The 14,964-nt window shown below is 42.5% G+C and overlaps 1 protein-coding gene across 1 annotated transcript in view; it reads right to left on the reverse strand.

The window, feature by feature from the left end:
• The window catches only part of ctnnbl1 (catenin, beta like 1), a 134,825-nt gene that overhangs the window by 77,378 nt on the left and 42,483 nt on the right, over positions 1–14,964 (reverse strand). The window contains exon 11 of the mRNA XM_084333639.1: positions 11,902–12,083. Within this exon, the coding sequence (XP_084189765.1) occupies positions 11,902–12,083 (182 nt within the window). The remainder of the gene's footprint in view (positions 1–11,901; positions 12,084–14,964) is intronic.

The raw sequence follows: 14,964 nt of genomic DNA on the forward strand, positions 1-14,964 counted from the left end.
TTCTCCCATTTTTTCTATATTTTCTCCCATCCCAATTTCGTATCATCCAATTCAACCCTCCCCTGTCACGAACGCTGTTTCTTGCCTCCCACAAGCCGGCTGCAATGTGGACTAAGTCATACATAGCACAAGTCCCCTCCGGTACTTGAGGTAACAGCAGTCGCATCTTTTCACCTGCGCAGCTCGATCTCTCAGTGGCGAGGAGTAACGCGTGGGAGGCTCACGCTGCCCCCGACACTTCCTGATTCTACTGCGCAGGCGCACCAACCGACCTGTAGGAGTCGCTGTCCACAACGCCCGATCCCCACCCATCAGTTTCCCACCCCCTAATACGGCCAATGTGTATTAGTATGGATGGCCAGCTAAACTGAAAGCAATGTGGAGCGCTGGGCTCGAACAGGCAAGCCCAGCGTCTCCGTCATTCGTGGCGAGTGCCTTGCCCACTACGCCACGTAGCCGCCCTAATCTTTAAATATCTTTAAAAATAATCCAATTTGACCATATTGCCAAGCCCTACTGGGAACCAGAGCATGCTACCAAACATTGTATTTTATTAGTATATAATAATGATTATATAAAACACCCTTTTATTTTACATGGCACGTCAGATTGGATGTGTGGACGCATCGCAACTGTACATCAACACAGATTACAATCAAAACCACGTCACATAAAAATTACTCTGATCTAAATTGTGTCTGTTAGCTAGGATCTGTAATGCTGTCAAATGACAATCAACAACAGCAAGCCATCCCATGAAACCACTCAACTCCACCCACTTTTTACCTTCAAATGCTACTGATGATCTCAATCTGTGAACTCAAACAATCCGGCAACTCAAACAGAAGAGCTAGGAATACTACAGCATGCTATTACTATGACTGTAGAAATGTATTAATATAGGCCAACGTAGGGAATTGGTTTCTGAGAATAGACTAAAATCTGATAGAAAAACCTATGTCACATGGCATAAATCGCATTTGGATTATTTCCCAAAATCGTGCAGCCCTACTTTGTACACATGGATGTTAATTGAGAAAAACAGATTACATGAGATAAGATTTTGACTGATGGTCTAACTGATCAATATCAGTCAGCTTCTAATTTAGTGCTCAGAATATGCATTGGCACAGCAGTGGCATAAAGTGACATCTGTGCATCCCAAACATTTCCTATATATATATTATAATATATATATATATATATATATATATATATGCGAGTAAATGTGGGAGGAAAATGCACCACAGCTGTGCCAGGATCCTTTTAATCACCTCCCACGTGCCTCTCCATGACACGGTGAGTGCACATTTAGTTTTTGATTAATAAATGTAAGCTAATTACAATATAAACCGCAGAGCGTTTGCTGTATTTCAGGAAAGTGATCTCTCTTAGGCATGACAACATCTCTCCAGTGAGGTTAACATTAGTAAGGGTAAAGATGAGGGTTGGGTTTATTTATGAATGTGTGTAAAAAGATTTTAATAAAGAATTTGATCAGATTAGGATATAAACCACCAAGTGTTCACTGTATTAGAGCCTCATTAACAGATTATTGGCCTAAAAAATCTCACATTTACCAACCTAATGGGGAATGAACATGTTTTAATAATCACAGATTTACGAGGAAGAGGAAAAGGCTAGGCAAATAAAATGTAGATCCTTTTTTATGAAAAAATAAATCATTAAGGGAAAGCTGTGATGCAGGCTAGACATCTGCCTCCATCCTTCGTTTAGTCAGGGGAGAGGTTACGCTATGCACACACGCACGCACACAAGCACATACGGTTAACATGCTGTAACAGACATGGACTACAATTAACCCTGACCTGGGTCGACATGCTGTAACAGACATGGACTACAATTAACCCTGACCTGGGTCGACATGCTGTAACAGACCTGGACTACAATTAACCCTGACCTGGGTTAACATGCTGTAACAGACATGTGCCCTCATTTATCAACAATGCGTAGAAACTGTTCCATTTTCTCCCCATACACACGTGAATTTAGAATGTTGATTGTTTGAATGTTAATGATTTATCAAATGTGCGTACACAGGTCATATGCTCACATGCGAGTACTCCGTGTTGATAAATACCAATTGTTCTTACCATCTATGCTCGTGCACAATTAGTATTTAAGTATTTGCATACAGAACCGCCCCTAATTAACCATATAATTATGGTAATTAAACACCCCCATGGAAACATGCCTGTTTTTGGAATGTGGAATAATGGCTAAGCAAACTAAAAAGAGAAAGAGAAGGTCATCTAACTAACAAATTGAAGGTCGAAATAATTTTGTTGTGAACTATTTTATTTGGAAACATGACACAAAATAATAGTATTGAGCTTTTTATTTTAAATGTTAATTTTTTTTTTTGGCACACCAACTAACTGTAAGGAGTGTCAGGTGACAAGTTTATTCCGAAACAAATTCATACTGTGGTATTTTGAAATAAAGTAATAGACAGCGTTTTTTCTTTTCCTATAATTAATCCCCCCTCCTCCTCTGTCTCGCTCTAATGTCTCTATTAATTAAAGTATTCTGTATGTAAATGTGGCCTGACAACCTATTGTCATTGGGGCCTGCGTGAGTTTCAGACAGGATTTCATGGGGATCAATCTGACTAGTGTGTGTGTGTGTGTGTGTGTGAGTGAGTGAGTGAGTGAGTGAGTGAGTGAGTGAGTGAGTGAGTGAGTGAGAGAGAGAGAGAGAGATAGTGTGGGGAGAGAGAGTGAGAGAAGATATAGGTCTAGCAAGATAGAGAGAAAGAGAGGGTGGAGAGAAGAAAGAGGTCTAGAAAGAGAGAGAGAGAGAGAGAGAGAGAGAGAGAGAGAGAGAGAGAGAGAGAGAGAGAGAGAGAAGAGAGGGTGGGGAGAGAGATAGTGTGGGGAGAGAGTGAGAGAAGATAGAGGTCTAGCAAGATAGAGAAAGAGAGGGTGGAGAGAAAAAAAGTGAGAGAAGAAAGAGGTCTAGAAAGAGAGATATAGAGAGAAAGAGAGAGGGAGAGAGAAAGAGAGAGAGGGGGAAATATGTCTCCACCACCTAATTACTTTCGTTTGAAGCGGCTGATAGTTAATTAATCTAAGACGTTATTGTGTTATTCTTGAGAACCACTTGATTCCCACCGTTTTCAATTAGTCGTCTTACAGAGGGGGAGGGAGCCTCACGATGACAGACAGCTCATTGAGCCTATAACACGCTGTAAATCAATACAAGGTGAGGAAAGGAAAGCCTATATACAGTATGGTGTTTTAATTCACAAGAACAAGAATGCTATGCGATTATTAAATAATTATGGAAAAATCTTTGGAATGTTAAATATAGATTTTTCAAAATGTTAAGAGCCACTTTAAACATTTTGAGGGGAAAGCTTTCTCTCTGGTCGTCCTTCAGTTTCCCCCCCAAAACAGCTTGAAAGAAAACATTAAGAAAACATTGTAGCGAGGGCGGCTGAGTGGCGCAGTGGGCAAGGCGCTCGCCACTAACGCAGGAGATGCTGGTATCGAGCCCAGCTCTCGGCGTTGCTACCGGCTTGGCCGGCCGTCATACTAACACAATTGGCAGTGTTAGAGGGTGGGAAAGCCGGTGGGTGGGGATTGGATGTTGTGGACAGCGACTCCTACAGGTCGGTTGGGTGACGCCGGTGCGGCGGAAACAGGAGGTATCCCTCCCACGCGTTACTCCTCGCCACTGAGAGTTCGAGCTGCTGCAGTGAAAAGATGCGACAGGCTGCCTCCTCGTGTACCAGAGGGGACACGTGATGCAAGGCTTCTATCCTCACTACAGCCGACCAGTGGGAGGCATAGTCTAGCAACGTTCAAGACAGGGGAGGGAAGAATTGGAAATACGAAATTGGGATGGGAGAAAAATAGAAAATGAGAAAAAGTGGGAAAAAAACATTGTAGCTGTCACTATAAAGTCACTTTTCCCTGTTCAAGTAGATATTCTTATTGTACCTGTACTCTTATTGGAGAAATAAAGTATACAGTCAGTGAGTCCTTCAACCCATAACCCCTTTCCTATGCAATTTTCTTTCAACCATCCCAGGTAATTAAATGCATGCAAATCTTTGTAGGAAAATGTCAGCTTTTTCCAAAAAGTACATGCTGGAATGACCATGTAAGTGAGTAATTGAGGGAGACTTGATTCTCTTGTTTCCAGCTTTGGGAGACAGTTGATTTGATATGATGAGAAGACTGGTTGTTAGATATGATTAAGTCCAGAATTATATATGGTAGTTAAGGACATAACAGCCAAGAAACATAATGATCAGTGTATAGTCACTTATATACAAGGGCGACAGTGGTTCAGGAGGTAAAGCGGTCATCTGGTAATCAGAAGTTTCTCGGTTCCTCTCGGCAGGGTGTCGTTGAGCAAGACACTTAACCCCTAACAGCTCCCGATGAGCAGGTTGGCACCATGCATGGTCGCCTTCAGTGTGTGAATGTTTTTTTTTATCTACTTTTTCTCCCCATTTTCTATTTTTCTCCCATCCCAATTTCATATTATCCAATTCTACCCTCCCCTGTCTCGAACGTTGTTAGACCATGCCTCCCACTGGTCGGCTGCAATGTGGACGAAGCCTTGCATCACATGTCCCCTCCGGTACACGAGGAGGCAGCCGTCGCATCTTTTCACCTGTACAGCACGATCTCTCAGCGGCGAGGAGTAACGCGTGGGAGGCTCACGCTGCCCCCGTTGCTTCCTGATTCTGCACAGGCACACCAACCGACCTGTAGGAGTCGCTGTCCACAAGGTCCGATCCCCACCCACCGGCTTTCCCACCCCCTAATACTGCCAATTGTATTAGTATGAACGACCAGCCAAGCCGGAAGCAACGCCGAGAGCTGGGCTCGAACCCAGCATCTCCTGCGTTAGTGGCGAGCGCCTTGCCCACTGCGCCACTTAGCCGCCCCCAGTGTGTGAATGTTTGAGTGAATGAGTGAATGTGAGGCATAAGTTATAAAGAAATTTGAATAAAAGTTATATATAAGTGCAGTCCATCCATTTTTACCATATACTGTATTTTCTCATCTCTATTCTAATGAATACAATATTGGAATTAAACTATTCTCTATTTTATAGACATAAAAAACACATTCATGAAATAAGTACAAGCAACGTCTAAAATATCATGAGTTCAGCACTTTAAAATATTCAATCTGTTAATCAATGGTCAATCAATGTTTAACAACGTTATATTACAGAATTAAAATACAGAAAACAGAGATGTTCAGCATGGCGTCTCTCTTGCTGTTAACTACCGGTAGTCTTTATATGTTAACTTAGCTAGTTAGCTGTCAGCCTCAAGCCAGTATGAGTAATGGACCATTCAAAGAAGTGAAGTGCTGCATGTATCAACATTGATGCTAGGCTAGTTAATCATGTTCAAACCACTGAGAACTGGCATTTAAGAAATCTGAAAAATGTATAGGCTATATCATATCAGATTCGAGTATCATAAGAAAAAAAAGTAAAAGAAAAAAGAAGGAAACATTTTGCTGCCAGTGTCATGGAATTGAACACACTCACCTTGGCTAGTGGGCAGGTTTAGAAATTAGTGAGGTCCAGACCTCAGTGACCTCATGCCTGGTCACGGCCATGCCTACCACAAATGCTAACACAATATTAACAGTACTTTCTACTTTACACCTTTTTAGCTAGTAGCTATACTGTACCAGTCCACCACCACCACCACAACCTAGGAACTTGAGCAAAACAATTAAAACATATCTTTATGTATATGTATCTGAGTGGCGCGGGGTTGGGGTTTAGGAGAGTTATAATTGGTTATCCCTCTTCCCTCTTCCTCCTGTTGCTCGCAGAGGTCAAAGGTTAATTCGTCCCCCAGATGAGACGGGACACAATAGAAGGCAATTTGTTCTCCTCTGGAGGGAGAGGAGCCCCACTGGATGTAGGAGACTTAATTAATACAGACAGAGTGTATTCCTCACAGTGGACCTGGCTAATCAAACACAAGGAGGGGGGAGATAAGAACAGAATGTCCTCTCCATCACTCTCTCCCTCCATCGATCTCTCTATATATTCCTCTCACACTCTCTCTATTCCTCTCGCTCTCTCCCTGTCTCTCTATTTCTCTCGCTCTCTCTCCCTCCCTCCATCTCTCTCCCCTCTGTCTCTCTCCATATCTCTCCCCCTGTCTCTCTTTCTCCCCATCTGTGTCTATTGTATCTCTCTCTCCATTGCCCTCTCCCTCTATTCCTCTCTCCCTCTGTCTCTCCCATCTCCCTCCGTCTCTCTATTCCTCTTGCTCTCTCTCCCTCTGTCTCTCTATGCCTCTTGCTCTCTTTCCCTTGCTCTCTTTCCATGTCTCTCTATTCCTCTCTCCATTACTCCCTCTATCTCTATTCCTCTCACTCCCTCTGTCTCTCTATTCCTCTTGCTCTATCTCCATCAGTCTCTATTCCTCTCACTACCTGTCTCTCTCTATCTCCCTCCGTCGCTCTATTCCTCTATCTCCCTCCATCTCTATTCCTCTCACTCCCTCCGTCTCTCTCCATCTTTCTCGCTCTGTCTCTCTCCATCCCTCTGTCTCTCTCCCTTCTTTGCCTCCAAACTCCCCCTTTCTCTCCCTCTATATCTTCCTCTCCATCACGCTCCGTCAGACTAAGAGACGAGAGAGAAAGGGTCAGATTAGGTAAATCAATCACGATTGGATTGATAATGGACAGGCCTAAAGAGACAGCAAACCTTGACCGGCGGAGCAGATTAGGATCAAGTGTGTCTCTGATAAAAGTCTATAAATACACAGTATACACACACACTGTTAACAAGCATGGGAGGAGAGGGACAGCGTTAACACTGGAAGCATGGGAGGACAGGGACAGTGTTAACACTGGGAGCATGGGAGGACAGGGACAGTGTTAACACTGGAAGCATGAAGGAGAGGGAGAGTAGGGAGGAGTAGAACACTTAACACTGGAAGCATGAAGGAGAGGGACAGTGTTAACACTGGAAGCATGAAGGAGAGGGAGAGTAGGGAGGAGTAGAACACTTAACACTGGAAGCATGAAGGAGAGGGACAGTGTTAACACTGGAAGCATGAAGGAGAGGGAGAGTAGGGAGGAGTAGAACACTCAACACTTTGGCTGCCATGGGTTAAATTCATTATCAACCGTAGGTTGCCGGCTCTATTTGTCCATAGAGAAAGTCCCCTTCTTTGCAGGGCTATAACTTTTTAAATTCTATTGCTACATTGCCATTATTAGGGCCCATTCAAAGTCCTATATGTATTGTTCATTGTGTAGCAACGTTAAAATTTTTCATTCACATATTCATAGTAAAGTATGGTCTAATGTATAAGTATGTTTTCATCTCTTTCTGCAGCTTTCTCCAGAACGTGATCTATAGCCCCAAATACATTATATTGATGATGCAATACAGTTTTATGGCAATCAGCGCGATATAAAAAATTCCAACTAGACGTACTTCTAGAAGTTACTACACGTCATCTGATGTTGACCGGATGGGCTAGGGGGCGTTTATAATTCCGTGGGCAGCGTTATACCAATCATCTAATGTGGGTCAAATGTTGATAATAGCAGTTAGTATCGAAGACGGTAACTTTACACGCTAAAACTCACCCCAGTCTCCGCGCGCCGTTGGGCGATCATCGTAGAGTAGAAATTTTATCATTATGGGATGTAGATTTACCCGGTCCATCTCCAGCTTGTATAATGGTATATACGTCCAAATCATGTTGTTTATCGAGTTATTGGCAATCGATCGCTATGTAGTGTGATGAGCCAGAGTCCCGGGACATGTACCGAGTGCCCGGAAGTAATACGGCCGTCCAGCACAACCTCTACGGCACTTCCTGTTAAGCGATTGCGCCGATCGGCCACCAGATGGCGCTCCTGAACCGCCAGAGAGCTCAGTGGGTCCTCCTGGTGGATCTCAGGCCAGCGGAGGGGACATATGAATCCGATCCCAGATTTTTGAAATATTGATATTAAAGACGCTGTAAAGCGTCTTCGGCAACTTGAGCATGGCCGGGAATGACGTGTTTAAGCGTTTCCCGGCACCCAAAGTGTTAACACTGGAAGCATGAAGGAGAGGGACAGTGTTAACACTGGAAGCATGAAGGAGAGGGAGAGTAGGGAGGAGTAGAACACTTAACACTGGAAGCATGAAGGAGAGGGACAGTGTTAACACTGGAAGCATGAAGGAGAGGGAGAGTAGGGAGGAGTAGAACACTTAACACTGGAAGCATGAAGGAGAGGGACAGTGTTAACACTGGAAGCATGAAGGAGAGGGAGAGTAGGGAGGAGTAGAACACTTAACACTGGAAGCATGGGAGGAGTTTTAAGGCACAATGTGGAGGTGAAGAACCACCCAACACACACCTACAAGTTGATTATTCTGCTTATACCATGACAAGAAATATGTGCCATATATTCACATTTTCAACATTAACAGAAATGTGTTATTTATGCTTTTCTCACTGCTGACTTTCATAATAGCCCCTCTGCACCACCTTAGCAACTGCTTGACAACCACTTGACTGATGCCAGTAACAATGACCCAGCAAGCTAACTAGCAAGCCAAGTCAATAACTGTGCCTGCCTGTGGATATGACAATATGTTTGATAAAATGTTATGTTAGATACGCATGGTCAGGTCAGTCATAGCCTCAAGTACAGTCATTGTTGCGAGTTGAATTCCGAGGACAGGATGTGCCATGATAAGTGAAGGGATCATGCAAATCCAGAAATAAATAGCTTCTCCACATACCAATCTGCTTTGCTAGCTTTGAAAATCAATAATGAATAATGAGTACGACACATTTATACATTCCTTGTAAAACAGGCACAAATATGAACATGACGAATGGAAATCCCTATTATTAGCCTCCTCAAATATAGTCATTCATAAACAAACATTTATATTATATTTGACCAACCCCAACAGGGGATGCTGCTGCATATTTATGCTCCATCATCTTTGAGATGGTGAGATCTGTGGCTGGCGCTGTGCGAGTCCAGGACCATGACCTGAATGAAAGCGATGGGGACAGGGTCTTGAGCTAAATGTGTTCAGGAATAGTTAGGACACCGACAGCGTGTGCCATGATCAGTGCTGGGCAGTAACACGTTACTTAGTGTGTAACTGTAATTGTATTACTTTCACAGTAAAATAAGGCTTTACAATTTCCAAAATAGTAATTATATTACAGTTACTAATCCAAGTAACGCTGTGTTACTACGTTACATTGTTGCCAGAATGCAATGTGTTTATTTATTTAATTTTTTTCCCTCCTATAACTTTAGATTCCGCTTATCGTCCTTGGTAGATTACGTGTGCGTGCAGACCAGCAATTCAGAGCGAAGTCACGTCGACTACTAGCCAAAAGCAGCATGGAGGGTGAGGAAGAGAGGTAACGGTACGTGTTCAATAGCTTTCCGTTGTAAACTATGTTGGGGGAGCAAAGAGTTTGCAACTGTGAAAAATACTACATCTAATTAGATGAAGCATCCGACACGGAAACACGACAATGTGAAACATGACGCAAAAGCAAAAACAGACGCAGACAGGGAAGCCTCTACCAGTGCCAGTGAAGGATGGAAACAAAACAACCCCGTGAGTGGAGAAGGTCTGAAGAAGCTTGTCGCTGGGTATATGGTCGAGGAGATATTACTTATTTCCACAGTTGACTCGCCCTCAGAGAAAGACGTTTGTTTGCTGGCTACCTCCAGAGAGAATATGCGGTGATGGAAGGTCATTTGAAGGCCATACTCCGAGAGGTAGACATTGTTTCCACCACAGCTGACATCTGGACAGCTAATAACAGAAGCTAAACAGGTTGTACATAACTTTTTATTTATTTTTATAAACAACTTATGAATGAATTCATGAATTCATTTTTATAATTTTTTTTAAAGGAGTAACTAATTACCCTATCCTGAGTAACTTGCCCAACACTGACCATGTAAGTGAGGGGTTTATTATGAGCTGATGGTTGGGTAACGGATGAATTTACAGTAGAACAGTGAATAATCTTCAAACTATCGTTTAAACGGTTTTAACGCACACCTGTCGGCCAATCAGAAAAGAGTATTCACCCAGGCCGTGGTCTAAGTATTGTTAACTAGCCTAATTCTAAGAGCCATTTTGCTAACACTAAATTACCAGAGGTTACAATTTTGTTACGCCTCTGCGATAACAATGCACTGACACTGGTGACCTGAGCTGCAAGGCTATGTTAGCAATTCGTTTTATTGCCCATTATAAATCCCCAGCCTTATAGCAGATAGAGAAATAGATTATTAGAAGACAGTGTTCAAGCTAAAGAGCCTGCATGAATCATAGACGACGCTAGGAGCGGTCTATTAATAACACATTAACTTCCTAGCTGCAGGAGATCCTGGGGAGAGAGAGGAGCAGGGAATACGACACACTTTAGAGGTCTATTATAGGGCTGGGCGATATGGCCAAAAATGATATCGCGATAACAATATCATATCACTCGATATTATCGATATTGTTATAAGTACCGGTATATTTTTTTTATTTTTTATTTTTTAAACAACAGATGTATGTTTATTTTGCAGCAATTCTTTGTCGTTGCCGCCATCTTTAGTGTTACATCCCCTCACACTCCAGTTCTCAGGCAGCTGGTTTGAAAGCGAAAGTAAACCGGCTTCTCTGCTGGCTGTGGCTCCAGGGGACAAACCAGGTGGACAAACCACCGCACATGTGCACCGTGACTCGTGACTGGAGTCTAGCTCTGCTAGCACACATAGCCTACTGTGTACAGACGGTTTCAAACTGTATTTTAAATTAGAAAGCAAACAAAATAAATGGACAAGAGAAAAATAAATCTCTATTTGGTCAGTATTGTCATTTGGACAAGCAAAGCCATTACTTTAAGTTGCAGGCAAGAAAGACAAGTCTGTCCACGGTCTCTGGTTTTAAAACTGCACTGTTGCAGGACACACACAAAAATAAATTCTATATATATATTTTTGTATACCCCCCCCCCCCCCCCCCCGATATCGATTATTAAAATATATCGCGATAATTATCATTATATCGCCCAGCCCTAGTCTATTATATACTATATTGCATCTGTATCACTGAACCAGGTAAACAAGTGTAAGTAGAACAATAATACCATGATTTCCCAGTGTTTCACCTACTCTACCAGTGCACGGAAATGAGGAGTTATCGAGGTTAGGGGCAGCCATGTTGGAAAACTACACAAAAAATCCCATCGGATAATTATCAATCATTTGCAATGAGGACCGTGTAGACTGCACTACGTACAAATAGTATGTAATAATTAGGGATGTCCGATATTATCGGCCGATATTGGCATTAAAATGTGATATCGGAAAATAACGGTATCGGTTTTCAATTTAATTTTTTTTTTTAAATATTTCTATAACCTTTATTTACCCAGGCAAGCAAGTAAGAACAAATTCAGATTTTATTTATTGTCAAAAGTATGCATAATGTTGTGTTAATTCCACAACAAGATATACCGGTATGTAATGTTAATTACCTGAAATTATTCAGTTTTTTGGGGGGGAAAACCCTGCATATATCGGTATCGGTTGATATCGGTATCGGAAATTAAGAGTTGGACAATATCGGTATAGGTAAAAAAGCCAATATCGAGCATCCCTAGTAATAATGTAATTGGATCCGATTACAGGCCACTATGCAAGTTTAGAAAGCCTGGATCTCAGCACCGGGCGAAGCTATAGTCTGGAAATTAGTATAGTTAGTTTACTATTTAGTATCATAAATTAATATCAACAACCCTTTCCATTCCCTGCCCCGATGGTCATCATTTCATCATTGAAAAGTAACACCCCCCCCCCCCCCCAAAAGTTAAGTAAAGCATTAAATTAAGTAATCCCGACCAACCTTCGTGCTCCTTGTCCGACACGCCGACCTTCCTCATCTTCTTAGGTGTCTTCATGAAGAGAGGGAAGATGGTTCTGAGACCCAAGATGTCAACAAACTTGTGGCAGTTATCAGACCCCTCCTGCCCAATCATTCCATGGTCCAGGACCTTCAGAGCGCTGGTCCGAGACATCTTCTTCTCTCTGTGGGATGGAGGGAGCGAAGGAGGGAAGGAGGGAGGGAGAGAGGGAGGGAGGGAGAGAGAGCAGGGTCAGAAACCAGGTTAAAACAAGGTATCAAATAGGGTCAGATACCAGGTTAAAACAAGGTATCAAATAGGGTCAGATACCAGGTTAAAACAAGGTATCAGATAGAGTCAGATACCAGGTTAAAACAAGGTATCAGATATGGGTCAGATACCAGGTTAAAACAAGGTATCAGATATGGGTCAGATACCAGGTTAAAACAAGGTATCAGATATGGGTCAGATACCAGGCTACAACAAGGTATCAAATAGGGTCAGATACCAGGTAAATAGGGTCAGATACCAGGCTAAGGTATCGGTGTCAATACTAATCTGATACCAAGAACCATGAGTAACATGTCAGCGATTGGTTTTCTGTATTTTGGGAAGCATGTTAGATCTCTCTAATGGATATTAAGAACATAATTTTATAAATTAGGTCTACAACGTGGTAGGGCTGACCCCGATTTGTCGAATAATCGATCGAAAGGAGCCGTAGTCGACTGCCAACCTCTTAGTCTAAAAAAACAACAAAAAGAAAATAATTATAATATATATATATTTAATTTATAAAAAAATTAAAAATCTAAAAGCAAAGAGGCCTAGAAAGGTGGCTAACACTAATGGCGCGCATACCAGAGAGGCTAACTGCCTAAGAAAACGGGCACAGAGGCACTAAAAGAGGATTTCACCTGTCTAATGAACATACTAGACTAGACAAATATCAAGATGTATCCATCAGTGGACCAATTGCATGCTTTCGCAGAGGACAAGAAGCCTTCAGTCGACTCCTTCAGACATTAACCCATTCTCTGCCACGCTTATATCCATCGCTGTTTGATCTCTGCCAGCACTGTAAGTCTATGGAGATGTTCACCTTCTTTGCAGGGCTATAACTTTTTAAATTGACATTACTATGGCCCATTCAACATCGATTATCTATCGTTCAGGATGTAGGAACGTTTTACTTTTTCATTCACACATTCATACGAAAATACCGTCTAGAGTATAAATATGTTTTTATCGTTTTCTGCAGTATTTCCCAGAACGTGAGATATAGGCACAAATGCATATTAGATCATCAAATGCAGTTTGATACCGATCAACGCTATATTAAAAATGTCAACTGTACATGGTCCTAAACGGTATGACTGATCATGCGCGGGTGAACAGAGGGGGGGGGGGGTCGTTTATAATTCCGTGATAGTCGTTAGATGCTTCATGTAGTATGGGTGATATATTGATCAGAGCAGTTTGTATCGAAAATGATAAACAAAAACGCTGAAACTCACGTCAGTCTCCTCGTACCGTTGGGCGATGAGAGTGGAGCAAACAGATCCCAGTTATGTGGTGGGGATCTAGGCGATCCATTTCCGGTTTGTATATTACTAATACACGCCCAAATCATGTAGATTATTGAGTTATGGCAAAGATCCATATCCACGGTGTGTGTATTGAGTCCCGCGACAATAAACGAGTGCCCGGACGGAATAGGGAGACGCACCGGGATCACAAGAGATCCACTTCCGGTTGCAACTCGCCAATCAGCCACCGGGTGGCAGTATTGCAGCGTTGCAGAGTTGTGTTGGCTCACACAGCATCCGACAAGGCTCCGTGAGTGAAATGTGAATACCATGGCGAAAATATGAAATTATGATCAGAATCACGTCGTACACCGTTATTGGCAGAATTCGCATGAACTTGAAACCCGTTGTACGACGTTATTTGCGGGGAAAGGGTTAAGCACCCCCCACAGCCCAAATGGAATGATACAAAAATATATATATATTATAATTTTTCTTTTTTTACAATTTTTTTTTCTTCCTATTGGCGACTATCGGCAAATTTTGGCCAATCAAAGTCGACTATACAAATCCTTAGTCTGGGACAGCCCTACAACGTGGATAGAAATCAAATCTGTCCAGATATAATTGCGCCATGAACAGGGAGATAATATGAGAAGGGACGAATTTGTTTCCATTCATACGGCTGAAAAGAACTTCAAGATTAATTAAAAATAAAATCTGACAATCTGCACTTTAACCCAACATTGACGGGCCAATACAATTCCGCACACCAAAGTAATGAGTAAGTATTGAGCCAAAACATTAAGCAATATGTCACTGTCGAAACATCCTCAGATATTAAAAAAAACAAAACAGGCCAAGCCTTGCGCCCCCTCCCCCATCTATCCAGGAAATGTAGCGGTCTGTCAGCGTGTCACTTCCTCCATTCCCACCAATGACAGATGACAGTGTTTATCTCCAGAGAAGGACACATATCTCAGCCGGCTGAGTCCGGTCCACCAGACAGACACACAAATCATTTATGATAGACGGTGGGATCTGCCAGGTAGTAATAATAAGCAGTGTGCATACGGAGGGAAGGACGCTGTGATGGTTGTGTGAGCAGACAGCTGTGTTTTTCCTCTAAAAGGCCGGGGCGTTCTCAAATGACTGGGACCTATGATGGGATATGGCTGGCCTGTCTCTGATGGGTACTACCCACTACGGTTGCCCCAACTGTGGGGGTAAGAGAAGCACAGTCTCACATTGTGCAGGGGGGTCTGGGGGAATCTGAGGTGATGTTGAGGGCAGTTAAAAGGGATATTTCACTTTAGTAGAACATGTCAAGTTTCAGCAGTCTTACCTCTATGTAAAGTAATTTAAAGTAAACTAGTGACCACTGCTGTCCCCATCGTCCACTGTAGACACTAGGGGTGGGAATCGCCAGAGACCTCACGATACGATACTATCGTGATACCTGTGTCACGATACGATAGTATCGCGATACTAAATATATCGCGATACGCTGAGTATTGCGAGAAAACATTTTTATTT

This window comes from Notolepis coatsorum (assembly GCF_963971535.1).
Source record: "Notolepis coatsorum genome assembly, chromosome: 17".
Lineage (NCBI taxonomy): Eukaryota > Metazoa > Chordata > Actinopteri > Aulopiformes > Paralepididae > Notolepis > Notolepis coatsorum.